This window comes from Oryza brachyantha, chromosome 1 (assembly GCF_000231095.2).
Source record: "Oryza brachyantha chromosome 1, ObraRS2, whole genome shotgun sequence".
NCBI lineage: Eukaryota > Viridiplantae > Streptophyta > Magnoliopsida > Poales > Poaceae > Oryza > Oryza brachyantha.
Genome location: NC_023163.2, coordinates 32,803,129 through 32,825,250, shown reverse-complemented (window position 1 = coordinate 32,825,250; position 22,122 = coordinate 32,803,129). Strand labels below are relative to the sequence as shown.

General features: G+C 40.3%; 4 protein-coding genes across 9 annotated transcripts; 2 read left to right on the top strand and 2 right to left on the bottom strand.

The window, feature by feature from the left end:
- The first annotated feature begins 171 nt into the window (after positions 1-171).
- Positions 172-3,991, top strand: LOC102715086 (lipid droplet-associated hydrolase). Of its 6 annotated transcripts, none has more exons than XM_015843384.2 (14): positions 173-320; positions 469-506; positions 586-710; positions 822-895; positions 1,003-1,074; positions 1,156-1,184; positions 1,365-1,415; positions 1,759-1,809; positions 2,332-2,391; positions 2,469-2,551; positions 2,917-3,064; positions 3,205-3,215; positions 3,337-3,441; positions 3,549-3,991. In XM_015843384.2, exons 1-14 carry the CDS (start codon positions 317-319, stop codon positions 3,661-3,663), a joined length of 966 nt encoding a protein of 321 aa, XP_015698870.1. In that variant the 5' UTR covers positions 173-316; the 3' UTR covers positions 3,664-3,991. The 6 variants fall into 6 exon arrangements, with proteins under 6 accessions (XP_015698864.1, XP_040377316.1, XP_040377314.1 ...); XM_015843382.2 differs by having other exon boundaries at positions 3,165-3,215; positions 3,549-3,989; XM_015843378.2 differs by having other exon boundaries at positions 172-320; positions 500-506; positions 594-710; positions 1,003-1,184; positions 3,165-3,215.
- A 110-nt stretch (positions 3,992-4,101) lies between these two features.
- LOC102717753 (MACPF domain-containing protein At4g24290-like) lies at positions 4,102-9,476 on the bottom strand. The gene is made up of 7 exons (XM_006645298.3): positions 8,517-9,476; positions 7,523-7,761; positions 7,039-7,240; positions 6,473-6,541; positions 6,205-6,391; positions 5,363-5,529; positions 4,102-4,952 (listed from the first exon to the last, which is right to left on the bottom strand). The coding sequence occupies exons 1-7, from the start codon at positions 8,793-8,795 to the stop codon at positions 4,257-4,259; spliced, it is 1,839 nt and encodes a 612-aa protein (XP_006645361.1). The 5' UTR covers positions 8,796-9,476; the 3' UTR covers positions 4,102-4,256.
- A 2,375-nt stretch (positions 9,477-11,851) lies between these two features.
- Positions 11,852-14,133, top strand: LOC102714803 (GDSL esterase/lipase At1g71250). The gene is made up of 5 exons (XM_006646638.3): positions 11,852-12,092; positions 12,201-12,340; positions 12,688-12,939; positions 13,032-13,287; positions 13,734-14,133. Exons 1-5 carry the CDS (start codon positions 11,852-11,854, stop codon positions 13,943-13,945), a joined length of 1,101 nt encoding a protein of 366 aa, XP_006646701.1. The 3' UTR covers positions 13,946-14,133.
- A 32-nt stretch (positions 14,134-14,165) lies between these two features.
- On the bottom strand, positions 14,166-21,354 carry LOC102718037 (RNA-binding protein 24-like). Its single transcript, XM_006645299.3, has 6 exons — positions 20,824-21,354; positions 20,339-20,480; positions 18,988-19,099; positions 17,123-17,159; positions 16,583-16,898; positions 14,166-15,424 (listed from the first exon to the last, which is right to left on the bottom strand). Exons 1-6 carry the CDS (start codon positions 21,016-21,018, stop codon positions 15,315-15,317), a joined length of 912 nt encoding a protein of 303 aa, XP_006645362.2. The 5' UTR covers positions 21,019-21,354; the 3' UTR covers positions 14,166-15,314.
- Positions 21,355-22,122: the final 768 nt, after the last annotated feature.

Sequence of the window (22,122 nt, the reverse complement as noted above, 5' to 3'; positions counted from 1 at the left end):
GAAAACAGTCGATAATGAATTTTTATAAAATCTTTTTTAAAAATATATCATTTAGAGCACGTAGGTAAAAATCGAGAAAAATACAGATAAAGGAGTTATCTGAAAATTACTCCCCAGTCGTGGATTTAGTTTTAAAATTAAGAAAATAAAGATGTTCGATAATAACAATAATAATTCGTTTCGGAGTGACAGTTGGCTGCTCTCGCCCTCGCCGTCGCCGGCGCCACTCCCCATCTCACTCCTCTTCCCGGCAACCGCGGAGACGAGCGGGACGCGTCGAATCACCGGTTGATCCGCCCTCTTCCGCTCCATCTGGATGGGTAAGCAACTCCACCCCCTCGAATCCCCCACCCCCTCACTCCAGTCATCGTCCATGGCGGTCACTCGAAGCAGCGCTAGTTTCGAGTTTTTCGACTCCCCGAGCACAGCCGCCCGCTGATGCGCGCTCTTCGTCTGCGCAATCTACAGGCTCGTACCGATGCGCCGTCGATTTGTGCAGGGCACAGGTAGGCCCGAGGCGGACGCGTTTGATTTGGTAGCTTTGTGGCGAGCGAGCGAGCGAGCTCACCGTGTCTCGTCGGCTAGCGCTCCAGGTTGTTTAGATCGGCCTGCGGCGCCGGCGTGAGGTCGGGAGCTGGATCCATGGAGGAAGCGAGGCTCGCGCCGTTCCGAAGGGAGCAAGCCACGGCCAGGACACGTATCGTTTCCAGGTATCTGCATTTGCGTCTGGCTTCCTAGCTCTTTGGCTTGGCTCTGTACTGAACTTTTTACAGTGTGGGCTGTTGATTTCTGTTGTTACAAGTAATAGCAATTATGTGCAGGTTTGTGACGGATTTTGTTGAGATAAGGGCCAAAGAGCCATCCATTCATGTTCTGCTTATTCCCGGGAATCCAGGTAAGTTGCGCACTGGAGATTGATCTGTGAGAATTAGTATGTTGTACTGCTCATGAAAGAACATTGAGGTCATTGGTGCTCTGTTGCTTTTTTTTTTTTTTTGGCAGGTATCGTTGCATTCTACAAGGACTTTGTTGAAGAGCTCTATGAGAACCTCGGTGGGAAAGCATCTATTACAGGTAAGTGTAGTGTAATTCATGCATTTCTTGTATGGACTATCTATGTGGCTTGCTGCTTGCTGATAGAATTTCACTATGCAGCAATTGGACATATTTCGCATAGTAAAAAGGTAATGTATAGCTTGGCTGATGCATGCTACCAGTTTACCTCAAGTTTTCCTGTAGCACCATATTGAGGTTTATCACCAACGAAGCCATTGCTTGAAATTTGAAGATGATGGTAAACCATGCTATCAGCAAGAAATATTATCATTGCTATTGCAGCTGATTTTTCACAACAATCATAACAGGATGCAGAGCGTGGACGATTATTTTCATTGCATGAACAAATTGATCACAAGGTACTTTTGATATGCTTCCATATTTCCAAATAAAATTGTGGTTTTGCATATCCAGCTTTTGGTCAACTGTACGTCTGAGAGAGAGAGAGAGAGAGGGGGGGGGGGGGGGGGGGGGGAGGGGGGGGGAGACAACCGCTCAGAGTCCCCCAGAGGCCCGACCCTCCAACCATGTTGAAAACATCCTGTTCCTTTTCAGTCTCACTTCCCTTACTCAAATTGTTCTGGAAATGATTTGTGTTGTTTTATCTATGTGGTTACTGCTGTCCTGTTTCTGAACCCCCCCCCCCCCAACCCCACCCACATTGACAGATTTTTCAAGTTTAATTCATTTTCATGCATGCAGGTCGATTTCATTGAGCAAGAATTCCAACATTCAGAGCAATCATTAGTTTTGGTATGTCTTTGCCTTCACCACTGCAACACTACTTTGATTGAAGTTCTGTTTTTTGTTTGTGTGTTGACTGGATATTCAAGTACTTGTAATTTATTCCATTATAACATATCTACATGTGCTTTAAAGTTAAATACTACCTCCGTCCCAAAATAAGTTTTTTTTTTTAGTTTTTGGATACAATGTTTTGACTTTTCGTCTTATTTAAATTTTTTTTGTGATTAATGTTTTTATTGTTACTAGGTGATAAACATCAATAGTAGTATAGTACTTTATGCATGACTAATCTTTTAAATTTTTTATACAAATTTTTCAAATAGGACAAATGGTCAAATGTTAGACACAAAAATCGAAAAATGAAGTTATTATGGGACGGATGTAGTAAGTGATTTCTACTTGACATGAAGAATATGGCAAACCTCCAATTCAAATTTCAGAATATGTGCTCAATACTTGACAACTGTATGCAATTCGCTTTCTGTGTGAAGTAGTTCACCTTGATTTTTTTCCTTCTTACTAATGAAGGTTGGCCATTCAATTGGTGCGTACATATGCCTTGAAATCTTCAATAGACTTCAGAAGAAGGTATGGGTACCTGTCCAAGTTAGGCACTCCTTTACTGCAATATTGCTTCACTTTCTATGTTGATTTCTCCTGGACAGGTAAAATTTTGTGTAGGACTCTATCCATTTTTAACGCTGAACAAGAATTCTATAAAGCAATCAGCTATTGGGTACATTGCAAGGTACTGAAATGCTCTGGGTAGTGATGAAATTATTTATAATTGTCAATATAGTTGTGTCCTTATAGGTTAAATAATTCAACTCTGTATATATGGTTGGCAGATAAAGTCGAGTGGTGTGATATATGGGAAGGCCTAACTTAAAATCTGCTTGATGTTTATTATTTATTGATAAATGCGACACTGGAGGGCAGACATTAGAAATATATAGAGGTCTGCCTGTAGCTATTCAGATTAGTGGTTTACATCTTGTGGGTGTTTTTTGGTAGTTGACCTTTGTCTTTAGCTCCCTCGTGCAAATTACTACATTATCCCGCCCTCAATTGACTTTCATTTTGCTGATGTGGGTTCTCAAATGAACATGACAGGTCATCTTTCCTATGTAAAGGGGTTAGCTCATTTGTTTCTTTTATCGGATCCTTCCAAGCTTCAGTAACTAGGAGCATTGTGAGAAGGTTACTTGGACCTTCATGGTCTGTAACAGCTGTTGAAGCTACATGCAGTCATCTCTTATGGGTGAGTTTTGAGCTTCATCATCCCACTAAGTGAGCTGTTTCCTATGTTTCTTCTATCTGACAATGTCTGGGACATTTCTCCTATATCGCAAACTGTGCAGTACCATACGATGCGTAATGTTCTTTTCATGGCAATGACAGAATTCACGAAGGTAATTTTTTTTCCCACAACTAAAAGAGTAGAGTAGACAAACCATACAGGTAACAGACTCACAGTAGAGCCATTCTCTGTATTACCTGTCTTGTTTTTCTTAACTATTGTATGCACTCCAGCTATCTGAAGAACCGGACTGGAATTTCATCAGCGCAAAACAGGACCAGATTGCATTTCTGTTTGGTGTTGACGATCATTGGGGTCCACTTGCACACTTGGAAGAGGTGAACAGATCATTTGCTATTCCAACATTGCTCTTATTCTCTTATTGTAGGACTTGGGATCCTGACTATCTTGCTTCTCTTTAACTTGCCTCCCTGAGAATTGACAGATCTCGAAGCGTGCTCCTGGGGCTGCCTTGTCGGTCGAAACTGAAGGCCATACACACGGCTATTGCTGCACGGAAGCTGGATCATTTTGGGTTGCAGACTACGTCGCTAATTTGATTAAAACCCAATTTCTGACCAGAAACTGATGGTGGAAATTGTACTCAATCTTCTATTCTCCAAAGGTAGAGAGTAACAATAATAATAGTGTAAATTATGCTCAACCTTCTCTTCTCCAAAGGTAGAGAGTAATAATAATGAAATGATCAGCAACAATCAATGGCATCAATCACGGTCGTCGTTTGTCTGATCACTTGGCAATCGCACATGTTTACCCTGAATTTCTACGTTGTCTGCTGCGTATGCCTGTTGTATTCAAAACGTCAAACTACTCCTGTTAATCCATTTTATATTAAGGAAAGCTTGATCTCAACTCGATCTTTTTTTTTCTGTATCTCTCCTTCCATGGACGAGTTTTTCTTTTCTAAAAATTTTGAAAAAAGTAGTCATCTAACTTTGTCAAAGTCCATTCCAGGCAACATACAAGCTGCAAAAGGATGGTACAACAAATTCTCTCGCTCCATTCAACAATTTACAAGCCACAATGTACACAACAGAGACTTACGGCTAGTGCACTTACAAATGCTACGAAAATCCTACATCCTTAATTGTGTTCTCAATGTTAGCTGCACACAAAACAAATGAGCATGGTTCTAAAATTCATCATCAGGTGAAAACTCATCATCAGGCAGCATTACTGTCAAGAGTGAGTATTTCACCCGCAGCGAAATCTTGCCCCTCTCAAGATGCAGCTTTGCACCTGAAACCACCCAGTAACCTGGCAAGTCCTGTGGTCCACGCATCATCTCCGTTGTATCTACAAACCTGAGCAACTTTGGGGTCTGCACTGGAACAGGTGGACCTCCAGGGTACACTGCTGAGTTGATGTTCACCTCGGCAGGGCGTGGTGCCGGTTTTTGAGCTGCTGTGGAGAAATGTGTGCTGATGAGTGTTGAGATGAGGCCTGATTTCTGACCCAGGTTTGGAGAATTATCCCACTCAGGGTTCTTGACAGAAGTGGCATTGCAGACTTTGGAGAAATGCAGGCGAAGGAAGAGTATTTTCTTGAAACCTTGGCTGACCACTTCTAGCTGTGCCCCTGTGACGATGGAGGAATCATCTGACTCAACTGGTGCAGTGCAGACATGGGAGAAACGCTTCCACGAACCAATTGGTTCGTAGTATCTACGGATATCTGCTTCTGGAGTTTGGTTATTGCATGTGTCATCTGTGAGCTGAATAATCTGAGGAAGAGAGCAAAGATGCTGGAGATGGATAGCTAGTTTGTTGCTCTTCTGTCCTTCAAGAAACAACCGAAGTCCTGTAACAGGTTTTTTGCCCACATCAACCTGCACCAAATTTTAAAAATAAATCAAAATATGAAATGAAAACCATAAACAAAAAATGTAGTCAGAAAGTATTCTTAAGAAAGAAAATTGTCATTGTAACACATGGGCACACTGCTAGTTGTTAAGGCTATTGGTATCGCTCGTTTCTAGTCAAGAATTTCAGTGTTCATGACTTGTCCCTTTGAACTACCAGGTATTTTAAACGAAAGACTTGGCTGTTATTTTTCACAAAAGGAGATGAATTGACACATCAGTAGTTTTTCTTTCTGCAACATGCATGCTGACTTATGCTATTTTCCAATGGGAATAGTAGCATGCTTCACATGCAATTATGATAGAGTATGAATAAAATCAAAGAAACATAAAAACAAACACTGTTTCAATTATGGTTTCAACAGAAGCCCGCTTACCATGTTGGTACAAACATAAAGTTTTGGACCAATTAAATTTACTGGTAAAGATGCACTGCTTTGTCTTTTCCTCTGAGGACCAAGAGGGAGGTCACTGTAGACAGGTGCCCACTGCCTTGGAAGCTGGAACTCTAAAAACTGGTGCAATTCCTCGACTCGGGGCTTATCTGCACAAAAAGAAAAAAGAAAAAATGTATCACCTAACTGTTTAACATTGCTTTCAGTTTTCTGGCCCAATGCCACTTTTTGCTAGCTAGAATGCTTATGTGTGTGACAACGTTATGATGATGACCTTTCCTAAAGAAAAAACCATATGATGGTGACTTATAACCTAAAAGCTTGCAACCCAAACATTGAAGAAGATTTAGAATTACTTTAAAAACTTGCAACCACTTGTTTTTCTTCTCCTGCAGCGCATTAGCAGAAAATGCCTGATTTTCAGTTGCACTTGTACACTTGTACTAAACATGAGCAATAACACATAGGAAGAAATCCATGGAAGCTAATGATGTGCCACAAACTACATCAGGTGTTATTCGACACAGAGAAACACATAGGGAATGAAGCTAGTGAACAAAGATATAATATAAAGCATAACAATAGAAATATTCCCCCGGAAGAATCTTCTTTACATACAATCTCTAAACTAAACAACAGGAACTTTTTTCTTCCATGGAAGAAGTCTATTACCATAAATTATAAAACAGGAATAAGTAAGATGCAACATGGAAAAATAATAGTAATGCAATCACAGGAGTGTTTCATGTCAACTAAGAAAGGGGTAAAGAACTGAAATGACGCAGAGGAATCTGCATTTTAGAAGATTGTGAATTCACACTTACACCGAAGGTACAGATTAATTGCATGGTTCAAAAATCCACAGCCAGGAACTCCATTCAACAGTGAAGTAATAGGTATGAAGGACATTGATATAACATCAGGTTCTGCTTGAACAGTACTCAGCCAGTCGCTATGAGAAATGATATCTTTATCCCTTCCACCTCTTCGCTTAGGAATCATGACCAAATCCTGTGGTGGTCAAAACTTATAAATGAGATTATAAGACTTTATATGAACAGAGAAAAACAACATCAATACAATAACCTATACCTCATTAGAAGCGTAAGAATTTAATGGACTGGACTCTACAAATCTCAGCCGTTGCTCTCTTGTGTCAACCTGCCCACCATGTAAAAACTTTCACTGTAAGTCTTAGATGAGAAAAGATTAACAAGAAGGTGAAGGTGAATCAGCACTATTGTCACAAAAATATGCCTGCTAGAAAACAGTAAGATCTCGTGTTAAATTACAATTGACCTACACATACAGAGGTTGAGAATAATTGCAGGTGTAATAGGTTTCTAAAGATACTCTATTGCCAGACAGCCATCCAGAAATTAGCACATGTCTAAGCTTCTAAGGTTATAGGCGCACACGCAGATAGAAGGTGTCTAGACAACAATGATAGGTGATAACACAAATTTCAAGAGGTTAAAAGCTGCACCATGTTGGATGCTGACAATGAACAAAGGATATCAGTTATGCCGCATAAGTAAAAAATGCTCAACGACACAATGAACAAACATAATTGATAACATAGAAGGATATCAGTTATGCCGCATAGAAAACATGCCCAGAAGATAAAGGAAAAGAACACTTAGAGGCTTGGGAAACACCTTATCTTTAGCATATGAATCTGCCAAACTAATGTCAGAGTTCCCATTTGCATCAAGAAATCGCCGATCTGACATCTCTTTCAATCGTTTTTGAACATCAACAGCTTGCAAGCTCGATGAGTGTTGTTGCTTCAAATAAATTACATCCTTTCCTCCAATTTTTACACCAACGACTATATGAGTCCCAAATTTTCTAATAAACCTGTTAGGGTAGAATAGTTAACAAATTGGTCAGATAAAATCAGAACAATTCAGAAAAAACTTAAACATAAAAACCAAAACTAACAATGTGACTTTCCTGTAGGACAAGACCACCAATTGTTTACTACCTCCATCCCAAAATATAACAATTTCTAGCTATGAATGTGGACAAGTGCTTGTCCAGATTCATACCTAGAAATGCTTATATTTTAGGACAAAGGGAGTACTTAATTTAAGTCAACCATGCTTTAGGTATGAGTGCAAATTCAAATAATCACCTAACCTTGCTAAGGCAGCAGGTTCCCATGTTGATGGAACAGCCTGTTTAACATGATCCCGCAGTATTATCTGTGCCTTTGAGAGTGCAACAGTGTACAGTGTGATACACCAACCATCAAAGGCAAGTGATTTGGTAATAGAAGCATCTTTCTGCCAGCATCCAGTAAATTCAAACATTGCATTGAACAAGCCAGATGGAATTTTCCCAGACAATGACAACTCTCGGTTGAATTGCTCGGACATCTGCAAAATGTTTCATAACTTGAGTAACTTGGGGAAGGTTGCGAGTGTGAATTACTTTTATAGATGTAATCCTACTCTACTACTTAAATACATGACAGCTGAGGAGGAAAATTGAACACGATACAGACAAAGACAAAGACTTGTATCAGTAAGACATAATGTTCAGCCAATGAGATACAATATCAGTTCGTCAGTTTGAAAACCTAGCAACAAGACATATATGAATTGCTCATGCAGCAGATCAATCATAGCTGTGTGTGATACTACAATAGAATCACAGCTGAACTCTCCTTATCTCTAAGATGGAGATGAAATCACTGCCTGAACTCCCTCGCTCCCTCCTAAGTTGGAAAAGGGGAACATTGGCTGAACTCATTCCCTCTAAGGTGGACAGTAATAAAATGTTTTTATTTGTTCTATGGGAAGTTTAACTGACTTAAGTTCTGACTCTACTTTCTCGCTGGATAATAAGTTCTTCAAAGAACAACAGGAAAATGATCCTACTTACAATTGACTTCTCATAACCATAGCAAGTTGAATTAGATTGGCGATATCCTTCAAGCAACACGTGACATAATACTAATATGTAAGATCAAGATAGTAAGGGCTCGCCATGACTAATAACAGTACATTTACAGAGCATTATATAATAGACACGATGTCTTAAACATGATGCTACTGTACATTTTCGAAAAGTGATGGTGCTACACAGCAATACAGCATACACAATAACTTAATGGCCATATAAAGCATACCTGCTGAAATGATAGGACATCAGACCGGAACCGCATACGCTCTCCTTTGTCGCACTTGATTGACTTAGGCACACCAGCAACCGTCAGGTTACCAGGAAGCACAATATCCTGAACCTTGTCATGTTCAAGCTCAATGAGCAATGGGTCAGGCAAACTGCGCTGCTTGCAGTATTTGAGACGGATATCGGTAGCAATGTCGTAGCCAAGACCAATGGACCGTATCGCAGATTCTGCAACACTTTGCAGCTTTGCTTCTTTACGCGCCATCTTTGATGTCATACAACGATCATAAATCCAAAACCTTTCTGATCAAGAGTTGGAAAAGCAACAGCTACAAACTCTTTTTGGGGAACTGAGTAACTTCCGAATAATTACCAAACACACAATCCTTTTTTGCAGTTGAAATGGTCAAGGATCAGGTAATCCCTTTTCCCCAAACTGAATCCACTAGAAATGGAAGGGAACGACCACTCACTAAAAATTCGAAGCTGATTATATCCGAAAATTTCACACTAATTTTGCCAAATCTTGTGACAAACAACCGAATTGTTGAGCTCTCTCGCGGCTCACTGACCCAAAGCAGCAAACGAAATAGAGACTGATAACATCAAGATACCTTCAACTAAACTAGAACCAAATCACAGACCCAACAGAACTGAATTTCCCACAGATCTCCACGATTCGTAATCAAGCTATGAATTTGACCAACTCCTCCTCCTCCTCCTCCTAAACCAGAACAGCGCAAGCCGAGCACACAAACCACCCCCCCACAAAAAAGCTCAGAAATACTCCCACGGCAGGAAGAGCCGATTCGTTCACGGATTCTCACGTGGCCGCGGCGCTTCCCCTCTCGCGGAATCGCGGCGGAAACCGTGGAGGAGCAAGGGGAAGGAGACGCAGTGGCAGGATGAGGTAAATTTGGCTCCAGTTTCCTCTATTTTTTTTTTCTCTTTTTGAAAAGCTTTGGTTGGAGTCCTTTTTTTTAAGGCCTTTTCGGTTTGGTCAAATCTGAGGTGGTTGTTGGCAGGTAGGTCCACCTGCAGTTTTCTTTGTTTTTGTTGACAGGTGTCTCATCTCATTGTCCGTTCCTCTCAATTATGCTTATGGTTTTATTCCTCTTAATGAGAAATCAACAGAAAACTCGGGCATTAGGTAGAGAGCTAAGATGTGCATCTTACCTATCATTCTATCAACTCCATTCAATGGTTTTTTTCCTAGAGAAAACATTTGGTTATTATTGTTTGCTTATTGACTTACTTAGGTGCCTTCAGTCAAAATTTAATTTTTAAAACTTTATTTTTAAGTTTTTTATTGTAATATATTGTTTGGTTTGGTTTTTAAAATGCTACTAGTATAGATGGAAATGTTTTACGAGTATATTGTTTTTTCACTTCGTTCACAGGATTTAGATTATCAACGTTGGTTTGGCTGGTCATCGCGGTTTTTAAAGGTTAAGTTCAATTAATCAGTTCATTTAGGCAGTGTTTTTTTGGCTTAGTGGAGGTTATTTCGTTCATATGATTTTAGATTATCAACCTTAGCTTGATCGATCATTTGCACATCAATTGTTATGGGTATTTTAACCTTTTCTCAATTGAGGTGGCGCACATGAGCCAAAAAAAACCCTACATTAGTATATGGTACGTTATCTTAAAAATACGATATATTTAACATGTTTAATGGTCTAAAAAATATTTTTAAAATTATTGATGGCGATGACATCCTACAGATAAGTTTGACGAGTATTTGCACATTAATTTTCACCATCAACTTAAAACTATTCATCCTCTACTGCAGGTGACCTCCCAGTGTAAAAACCATCTGCATGTGAGGACACATGCTTATGGTGGACTGTTTCTTCTCTTGAATCTTCCCAGACAAAAAAGGGGATATTTGTAAATTCCATGTTGTTTTCTCTATTTTATAAAAATGTCACTCTAATGGTAGCTTCATTTTTTTTCAGTTTACAATAATAATTTAAACAATGATAAAGTTACATTACCTCTACTTAAAGTTAAAATCTCGTACGGCTACCGACCGATCAGCAAAGCACAATGCAATGCTAACCACTCGATGCAAAACGATGCATTTGTCAACGTCCTGCAAACTAAAGCAATAACTCGATTGGAAGACGACGACGAACTTTCTCTATGAAAGCAAACCAACGATGGGATTGCCAAAGCACTGTACACGACCATATATACAGTGGAATTAATTAAGTTTTCAGAATTAATGGCGACTAGTCAACCTTCCATTTGCCCAAATTCATGCATGGCCAGCCGTGTCTCTCTAGCCTACGACCGCAGCCAAAAAGTCAGAGACAACTGCGAATTTGCTAGTATGATCCAAGGTGCTTGATTATTCTTTCAGCTTAATCAGCTGGATTACGCCAACTAATGACTTATCTTAGTTAGTCGCAGCAAAATTAATTCGCAGAGAACTCGGCGATTAATACTCCAAGCACCGGTCAATATAAGTATGATCCATCAAGATTAGATTAGTATAGCAACTAGTAAGCTATTGATTTTTAATCGGAGCTCTCAAGCATACTAGTAATATCATTATCACTCGCGGTGAAATCGACTTTTACTGTGTCTTTTCTCTTATACTTATAAGCTAAAATTTAAATTTTTAACTTTAAATTTAGAGTTAAATTTAGGATTTTTTTCACCAGAGTTTATTTTCCAGCTTTAGCTTTTAGATCGCTAAGAATATGTATATAAAAATTTTATTTATAAGTTATTTGTCATATGTTGTTTGGTTTTTTCTACTATCACCTCAGATTTGACCATGGAGAGAATCCATCCTTTTATAACCGGACATTTTAACCGTTCTATAGATTTTAAGATACGTGTTATACATGGTTTCTACTCACATCAATTTTTGAGGTGTTTGTTTGTTTAAGGGAAACTTACATAGTTAGCATCGTCTTTTTATTTCTGTTTATATTTATAAGCTAAAATTTAAATTTTTAATATTAAACTTAAGGTTGATATTAGAATTTTCAATGTAATTTATTTTATAATCTTAACTTTTAAATTGCTAAAATTATATATATGTGTTATATTTATAAACTATTTTTTATTCGCAAATTCAGCGTTTGTATCCCCGTCCGCCCACGAAGAAGGCTATGCGAAAACGAGGGAAAGAGAAGGAAACGCTCACCGGAATCAGGGCTGGAAATTTGCAGTTTTTACCGTGCCCTTCTTTGCCGAAAATCCGTTAAACTTATCAGTAACCAGTAGGCGTTACTTTTGTCGGCCAATTCTGATTTCTGCCTATGTAAAAGCTTACCATTGCACTCACTGTAACTACACCACTATACAGAGAGAGAGATGGCGACTGCTGCCGTTGTCGGCACGTTGGTCCTACTGTCGTCGTCGGCGGCGGCGGCGGCAAGGTCGGTGCCGGCGGCGCTGTTCGTGTTCGGCGACTCGCTGGTCGACGACGGCAACAACAACGCGCTGAGCTGCCTCGCCAAGGCCAACTTCTTCCCCTACGGCGTCGACTTCCCCGGCGGCGGCGGCGCCGCCGCCGGCCGCTTCTGCAACGGCAAAACCTTCGTCGACGCACTCTGTGCGTACGCTATATCCAGCAGCTGACGAATATTTCGGTTTGCAGCAGATCAGTCGTATCTGACTAGCAGTTTTAACTATTTCAGTGACATTTTGCTTTGATTTCCAGGTGATCTTCTTGGTCTCCAGTACGTTCCACCGTTCGCGACGACGACGACGACCACTGGCCTGAACGGCACGAGCTTGCTAGCCGGCGTCAACTACGCTTCAGCTGCAGGAGGCATCCTGGATGAGACTGGCCAGCATCTGGTATACTACACACTAATGCTGCACACAGATGCAGAGAAAATAAATTGCGCTCTTATCTTTTTGTTTATACTTATGATTTTAAAACAAAATTTAAAATTTTACCCTTAAATTTAAAGTTGGTTTTGATATTTTCAGTATTAGATTATTTTTCGTTTATAAATATGTCGTTTGGCTGCCAAAATACCACACCTTATATAAATATAGTTTTATTATATCAGCCAATTACATAGAGTTGATATAACCATTCCGATTCGGAGAACACTCTCGACATAAATAACGACCCTGACTTGACTGCAGATTTTAACTTAATTACTGTATAATGATTTGTTTCTGTGCTCTGTTTGCAGGGTGAAAGATTCAGCCTGAGCGAGCAGGTGCTCAACATGGAGAGCAACCTGGAGACGATCAGGTCACTGATGGAGGACAGAATTCAGGGAGGATACGACATGTACTTAGCAAGATCCATCGTCGTCATGGTGCTTGGAAGCAACGACTACATCAACAACTACCTCCTAACATCGCTGTACGATTCAGGCTACACCTACAGCCCTGAGGACTACGCTGACCTGCTCATCAACCATTACACCAGGCAGATACTGGTCAGGCTAAAAAAAATCAACTCTAATGAGTCACTGACAAGCGGGTCCCACTAACAAATTAATCTAACTTAATTCGCTGGAATTTCATGCAGGCTTTGTACAGTGTGGGGCTGAGGAAGTTTCTCCTGGCTGGAGTGGGCCCACTGGGCTGCATACCCAGACTGAGGGCCTCCGGATTGGGCCCACTGGGCCGGTGCGTGGATCAGGTGAACCAGATGGTGGGTTTCTTCAACCAAGGGCTCAGATCTCTCGTTGGTGAGCTGAACGCCGATCACCCTGATGCCATCTTCCTCTACGGCAACACCTACTATGCAATATACGACATGCTCAACAATCCTTACAAATACGGTATATCATACTATAACTTCAAATGTTTAATATATTGTCCCGCACAAAATATACTACCTTTGTTTCATAATGTAAGACTTTCTAGTTTTGACTAAATTTACCAGTTGATATATATATATATGTCTAGATTCATTAGCATCCATATAAATTCAGGTAAAAATATAAAGTCTTATATCGTGAAATGTAATATGCATGCATATTACACTATAACTATTAGATTGATATAAAGCCGTATATAAAGCCAAAAGATAAACTTCTTTAACTTAATTTTAACGAGTCGAGCTGAGGTAAGCTTTTAACTCGTTATGGTTAATGAGCTAAGCCGAGCTGACTCGTTATCCATCCACCCTTAGCTTAGGCAACGACGAACGTTTTTTTCCGTCGCTGGGTAATTTTTAGACCATTTATGGCAGTTTTTTATTACTATTTTGTCGTGAATTTTGCAGGGTTCAGGGTGGTGGACAGTGGGTGCTGCGTGGAGGGTGAGGACGGCACGTGCGAGGCGTACGCGGAGCCGTGCGAGAGCCGCGAGCAGCACGTGTTCTGGGACGCCTACCACCCGACGGAGGCCGTCAACCTGGTCCTCGCCGAGAGCGCCTTCAACGGCACGCCGGATCATGTTTACCCGCTCAATCTACAACAGCTCGCCGATCTCTAGCTAGCTAATTAATTACTTGCTGAAATATACATAATTGTATGGTTACTTACATGACCAAACATGCTGCATGCATGACTGATGCAACAATTAAATCCATGTTAAAAATGATAGGATCGATCTGATCGGTGTGTGTGTATATATATGCTTCAGATCAGAGGGAAATTAATACTAGCTTTTCATGCATGAATACAATGTGTCAATGTTAATCAACCAAGATTAATTATCAAGTATGCATGATATATATTATTATTGGCGCTTACACACAAAACATTTGCATGCAGGCTAAGTACTAAGAGATACATCAATGCAGCTGCGATCTGGTAGCTGCATGCTGTGTAGAAGTTTGCCATTTAGCAGAGAGTAGTTCATGTAAATGTGTTGCAGATAAGCGTGGTACATTAGCTTCTCAGAAGGAAGCTACATATAGTCCATACAATTAATTTGTTACATGCATCATTGGAGAATTGATGTAGTATATATGTCGATCTGGTAATGGCTTCTTTCTCCGTCAATTAATTTTTCATCTGATGTCTTGGCCTGCCTAACCATATATGCATAATGCATATTGCTGCTGCCTTAATGCATGGAGTGATCAAGGAGATGGTGAAAAGGAGTGGAAGAGATCCAAGATGAAGGACTTAATGGAAGCTAATGGGAATTAATTAATGAAGGACCCTGACCTAGTTAGTGTACAAGAAAAAAAACTGAAGATGTATATGTGACTACGTACTACGGATTAATGCACAATTAATTGAACTCTTTCAGTAGCCCCCATAAACTTCTGTGGAGACATATTGAGAACTAAAGCTGCATATGAAAAATCAGCAGCGACTCTACCACATATATTCCCCTGCACTCTCTTCCTTAAGAGTACAAGGCACAACAAAACTTTTTTCCTAGAAGCTAATATGACCGCTAAGATGCTAATTAACTAACCTGTGACCTATACATGCATGATGGTTAATTACTTGTGTACTAGACTGGACGACACAACTGGACACTTGCAGAGGGAGATTTTTCTTATAAAAAATTAATGTAGCGTTCATCTAATGAAGAAGAGAGAACTTAACTGCTAGACCAGATTACACAATGCAAAATTGGACTTGCCACAGTCCTTCTGTTAGCATGCCAAATACACCACTCAACCCAAAAGTGGGGTAAATTAGCATCAGTTTAATTAATCAGTAAATACGTGATGAGCTAAGAGTAAGTACGTACGTGCAGAACTGCAGACAGATGCATGGAGCGTACTGCAGTAAAGTGATAGGACAGTGGTATGCATATGAGATATGTGACTGACACAAGTATGGAAAGGAAGAAGATATCATGTATAATGGATGGAGATAAGGGTTAAGGCAGCCATGGTTTTCTAGGCCAATGGCTTCTCTGGAGCTGCAGCGACTTGGGAAGAAATGAGCCTGTACTGGTACTGTGGTGCTGGTGCCGGCAGAGTTGGAGCCGTCAGAGACATTGTCATTCCTGTGGAGAAACAAGAATAACATTTCAAGATATCATGTATACCAAGAGCAATTAGTAAATTACGATCCATTCTTATTTTCTACGTTAAAAAAATCCATTGTGTGGTACTACTTAATTACACTAGAGATTATAATTACTACGTGCTGAGTTTATTTTTAGGTGAGTAGGCATGCATCACGTACTTTGCATGTGTGCCAGTCTGATAAGCTAGCATTCATGTTTTGCGCAAACAAAATGCTTTCTATGACTGAAAAGTGCTCTAGAACTAATGGATGAGTGTAGCGTTTTTCGATATGCTCAACTCATGCATGCGACATTGGGTTGCTTGCGGATTAATTCAGACATATATATGCAAAGTGACCGTACTATATATATAGCCGTACTATACGTACGACAGTTCTTTATTTACTACGTTGTACGATAACTAACGTCTTTTAGCGATGAAATAGATCCCTCCTTTACTGCTCAGAAAGCATTCTTAACCGCGCACGCTGTCAGTTCCTTTTGAATTTTAGACATCTAAATGGAGCATTGAGCATAGATGAAATAAAAACTAATTGCACAGTTACGGGAGAAACTGTGAGATAAATTTTTTAAGCCTAATTAGTCCATGATTAGTCATGCGTGCTACAGTAACCTATATGTGCTAATGACGGATTAATTAGGCTCAAAAGATTCGTCTCGCGGTTTACAGGCTAGCCGTGAAATTCATTTTTTTATTCATGTCCGAAAACCCTTTTCGATATCCGGTCAAATGTTTGACGTGACATCCAAAAGTTTTCTTTTTACCAACTAAACACCCCTCATACAAGAATGCACGATGCATCGTGCTGAATGATATACCCCTACGGTTATCAATATTTTGTGGAGAAGATTTGGTGAGTATTTGAAAAAACATGATGATTAATTAATTATATACTAAGTTTATAAAAATTTCAACGTAAATCTACCTATATAATTTTCCCTATCTAATTAGACTAAGCATTTGAAAAATTAATCGTCAAATTTTGACTAAAATTCTTATCCTAAATAAACGTAAAATATTTATAATGGAAGAGAAAATTAGTTACTGTATGAATTTATATATGATGAAAAAAAAGATATCCCATTCAGCAAGAAAATTAAAACATGAGATGAACTAGAGTAGATCTGACAAACCTGCTGCTTGGCCGGTAGAATTAGGAGCGAGAGCCACAGTGCCACCGTACTGCGGGAGCCCGGCCACTGCGGTCAGGCTGGCCGTCGTCGCCGTCGGTGCGCCGACGGCCGCCGCCGCGTACTGGTACATCTGAGGGTACTGCATCCCGGCGTACCCGGCGGCAGCAGCAGCCGCGCTCGCCGCCGGACCGTACTGGAAGTACGGCGAGTAGAGACCGCCGCCGGTAGGATTCGCCATTGTTAGCCCCGCCGCGCCGGCGCCACCGGCGAACATCTGGTACTGAGCTCCAAGCCCAGCGTACGCTTGATAGTAGTTCTGCAAAAAAAAAAAAACATATATGGGTGATAATTTCCGATTTTTAGATGCATATCCCTGTCTGAACTATAATCAGCTATGTATATATCTAGCTATAAGAGGATCAAATTAAATTTGAGAATTAATTAATCTCCAGTAGATTGATCGAAGTACCGGAAACAAGATCAACCAAAAATAGCAGATGATGATGATGAATTTTTGTGAATAGAAGTGTATGTACGTACCAGCGGATAGCCGTAATCCGAGAAATATGGAGAGTACCTGAAATCAATTTTGCAATTAACCAAGAGGAGTGTCATTTGCTTTTCTTTTGAAATGTACATATAGGAATAAAAATGCTTGGTTAAGGCGGTACATATAATACATCCATCAATATTTCGTGAATTAATACATGCATGCATCTGGATAATGATGTTGATAAACTTTCACTTCTCTACTATATCCTAATTAATTCCTAACTAGCTGTAGTAATCTTGGGAACTCTACAGTGCTTGAAACACGTCGGTGTTCATCCTAGAGTACTAATACTACATCTATTTTTTTATTTTATTATGATTTTTTACCATTAAAGATATTTTACGTACGACTTAATTTTTTTATGTTTAAAAAAATTAAATAAGGTAATTGGTTAAATATAAATCTAAAAGTTACCGTTACCAAATAAAAACCGGAGAGAACACTATGTACATGCAGGATTATCAGTTCAGAGTACAGATACTCAATGTCTAGCACTACTAGTCTATTTAACGTGTGACCAAGTGAAGTTTTATATGAAAGTCATTTACAAGAACCAGTGTTTATATAGACAGTAACACCAAAATCATATCAATCATTTAACAGAATTAAATTAAGGGTGGAGGGAATTGAGATATCATGTTGCTAGCTGTTAATTTTTCATCAGTAGTAACTAGTACGTACTGCGCCATGCGCATGCAGCAGGCAAGCGGTCGAGCTGCAGGGGAGTGTGCGTATCATTCATGCTTCATGGCGCGCATGCAGGAGCAGCGACTGATCGAGCAGCAAGCAACCAAGGGCAAAGCGCGCATGCAATGCAAAGCTCTTTTCTAAAGCGGCGCGCATGCATGCAACACTATATACTAATACATGTATACATACCGGCCGTACCCCACATGACAGACGCTGTGCCCGAAGCATGAACGCCATGCATATACACAAATTCATATACTAATACAAAGTGTGTGTATGTATATATATATATATATATATATATATATAAAAGCATGTCGTATATAGATAGCGTCGTTGATTTTTAACACGTGTTTAACCATTTATCTTTATTAAAAAATTATGTAAATTTATGAAATATAAACCATAATTAAAATATACTAGATAATAATTCCAATAACAAAGAAATAAATGATAACTGTGCAGATTATTTTAAATAAAATAAATAATCAAACGTATCGAAAAACAAAGACATTATATATTAGAATACGGATGGATTAGTACGTACTCTAGTAGCACGTCAAATGATCATCAGAGCACATGATCATGAGGTGCTCGATCGGTCGATCACGCCTGCAGTATATACACTAACAGCTCCAAGTTGCACATCATCTGCTTCTCTCTCACTCTACTCACTAGTCACTAGTACACATGCACACATGACATGGATGAGAGAGAGAGAGAGAGAGAGAGATGAGCAGGCAGCTAGCTAGCTAGCATTGTGTGGGCACATGCACATGGAGAGATGGAGGCGATGGATCGAGCTGGAGAAGCACATGATGCAGATGGACGGTGCAGTCGTTGGCCCCTCCCACCATTAACGAGCTGATGAGCAGGCCGGCATGCACCACCACCCAGCGCCTTTAACCCCCCCAAAACCATCCCTCTTTACAGCTAGCTCGCTATCTCGATCCCCCAGCAGCAGCAGCAGCAGCAGATCGATCGATATGACCCAGAGATTATGCACAAGCTAAGCCGCTAGCTAATTAAGTTTAATTAGCTTGTAGCTGCCGCTTGCTGGCGGTGGTTAGTAGTAGTACTTAATTTGCTCGTTACGTGCATAACTGCATAAATAGAGGAGGAAGAAGAGATTGATATGAGTTAGTAGTGTAGTAGTAGTTACCCATACACATTGTAGGTTGGGATCCCTTGCTGGATGCCATGATCTGCCATGCTCAAGCTGGCACCACCACCGGTTGTCTGAATTATGGACTTCATTGCCCTCATATGACCACCTGCTTCCATTCATTTCAGTTCAATATTAATTAGCTGCGAGTAAGTTAATGATCAAGTCCCAATAATGGTTTATAAATTAAGCTCAATTAATATATATGAACAAGATGAGAAATAATTTTTGGATATATAATCCAAATAGTACAGCAGAGAGATACACAATTAATATAGCCAACAGCTGACTATAAATTGTCTATAGCTAACTTAATAGTCAATTCATACAATAGTCATATACTACACACACAATTAATATCTGGCCTCATCTGGTATACACACATGTGTCTTGGAGTTCATGTTGCAGCTGGCTACAAATCTGTAGACCGCTGCTCTTTTCTCTTCTCATCTTAAAATATACTTATAGTTGACTTATAGTTTGCTGTTGTACTGCTCAAACTACTACTGCATATGCCTGACAGTATGCTGCACAGGAAGCAAGCAAGGGAGCATAGATGGCTGGAACGTACGACTCCCGAGAATAACTAACCGTGCTCGCTTTTAGCGCTTTTTTCTTGCAGAAAAGCTTTAGGTAGCATGCAGCTGGAGACCACGCAGCCTTTTCATTTCCGGTGAAATACTGTCGGATGCTTGGATAGCAAATAGTAGCTTTATCTAGTTTCGATCTCCATTCATTAGCATTATCCAACTAACTAACTATGCAGCTAGTTTGCTTGATGCATGACAGTGACTGGCCAGCCTTTAGCGCCAAGCAATACCATATATGTGTTTGTTAGAGGTGTATATACATAATGTGTATAAGTATTGATTAGTTTACATCACAATTAAGGAGAAGAGTTGATATTGATATTAATTAACTTCCCCGGAATTAGCATATCCAAAAAGTGACAGGATTTCAAGTGCTTTCCGTTAGCAGGAATTTGTTCTCAATTAATTGATTCTAATTAAACAAAGCGATGTGGTTTTTTTTATCAGCTAAAATTATTTGATTCTGAAATGCGATCTTGCTCAAGGAAAAATGACGATTAATATTTACTAATTAAGCTAGCTTACTGGGGGTGTGCTGACACAGTATTAGCATAAAATGACGCACAATCTCACATCTATCTGTAATTAAGATGCAACTCCAAGAACTTACACTCAGGCTCATCGTCTGATCTACATGATCATGCATTGACATGACACTTCTGTGTCAGTTATATATATGCATCATCAGAAGCATCACAACTAAAACACCAGACAAAAAAAATTAAGATGATTTATGCAGTAGCAGTAAATTAGATTACCATAAGGTTGCAGAGAGGCTGCTGCTGCCTTGGACCTCTGGACTCCAAGATACGCAAGATTGCAGTTAGCCCTCCTCCCGTCGATCACCGGGTACGGATCAAAGCAAGCTTTCATGGCGGCCTCCGGCTCACGGAATGTAACCTAGCATGCATATATCCGGATGCAGAAGCAGCAGCAGGAAAGATTTAGAGAGATCGAAAGATACAGATGAACTGATCCAACAACACAATAAATCACCATGTAGCTAGTTAATTATCTAGACAGATATATCGATCAAAAGAAATCAGTCGGTTAGGCTGTTCAATTCAGTGATAAACTATATGCAACATGCTTTCATTGATTCGAATAATTAACCTGAAGAAGTAGCTAGAACAAAACAAAACACGCTATTAGGTAAGGTGATCCAAATTGAAATATTATTCCAATCAAACAGAATTAGAATTGGAAGACATAATTAAGGTTTGGGAAGAAAGAATGAACTCACGAATCCGTAGCCCTTGGATCTGCCGGTGTTCTTGTCGGTGATGACGACGGCCTCGAGGATGTCGCCGAACTGCTCGAAGTAGCCCCTCATCCCCTCCTTCTGCGTCTCCCACGCGAGGCCTCCCACGAACACCTTGGTCAGCGTCGTGTCGCCGAACTGCCCCGCCGCGCCGCCGCCGCCAGCCGACACAGCCATCTATCTTCCGCCGCCGCCTCCGCCTCAAGCTACCTAGCTCTTCTTCTTCCTCCTCCTCCTCGACCGCGCGCGCCCTCGCTCGATATATTGATCTGCACCAGTACAGTAACCTGATCCGGCCACCACCACCACCAACCGAGGCGGAGGGACTCACAAAAGGCGAGCGAGCGATCGGTCGATCGATCGAGGGTTATCAAGGCTTGATATCCAAGATAGGTAGCGCACCAACCCTAGGAAGGAAGCTAGATAGCCTCGAGATGGATGCTGGCCTGCCTTTGCTGCTGCTGCTGTAGAGGGATGGATTGGAAGAGAGGAGGAGGCAAAGGAGGAGGGCGGAAGGGGAGGACGAAAGGAGGAGGAAAGAAAAGCGAAAGCTGGCACCGGGAAGAAAAGAGAGAGGGGAGGCGGGAGGGAGGGAGGGGCCTGCCTCTCTTCTTGCACGGTACTAAGGGCGGCTACTCTCTCATGATTATTAGGTATATCTGTATCGATCGACCCCGGCGAGCCGGTACAATATCAGGCTATAAGCTGGCCATAAATATATTTTAATGAGATAAGAAAGGAGAGAGATGAGCAGTGGGCTATAGATTTATAGCCAGCAGTAGCACAGACTCTAAGACGCAGTGTGTGTATGATAGGTGGGGCATAGTAGTATATGTTTTGTAGGTAACTATTGTATGAATTGACTATTAGATTAGCTATAAATGAATTGAAGCTAGTAGTTGGCTATGCTATTAAACTCGCTCTAATTGCTTGGCTTTTGTGCGCATGACTTCTTCGCCAGGTGCATCTAACATTTAAGTATTATTATAGTCGGCGGAAGAATCTCGACTGTTAATTTAGAATTTCACTATCAGTAAAAAAAATTCTACCGGTAATTGATATGATAGTATAAACAGATGTGATCCGAATCAGAGAAAATAAATGCAATAGTCTATTTTAGAGTAAGACATACCATCGGTCATTAAATTTGGACAGGGTGTTATTGTAGGTTCATGGATTATATTTGGGAGTGACAAAAATTAGTCTCATCTTTTCGCTGCTGCTTATACTTATAAGTAAAATTTTAAGTTTTTAATCTTAGATTTAGAGTTAATTTTAGAT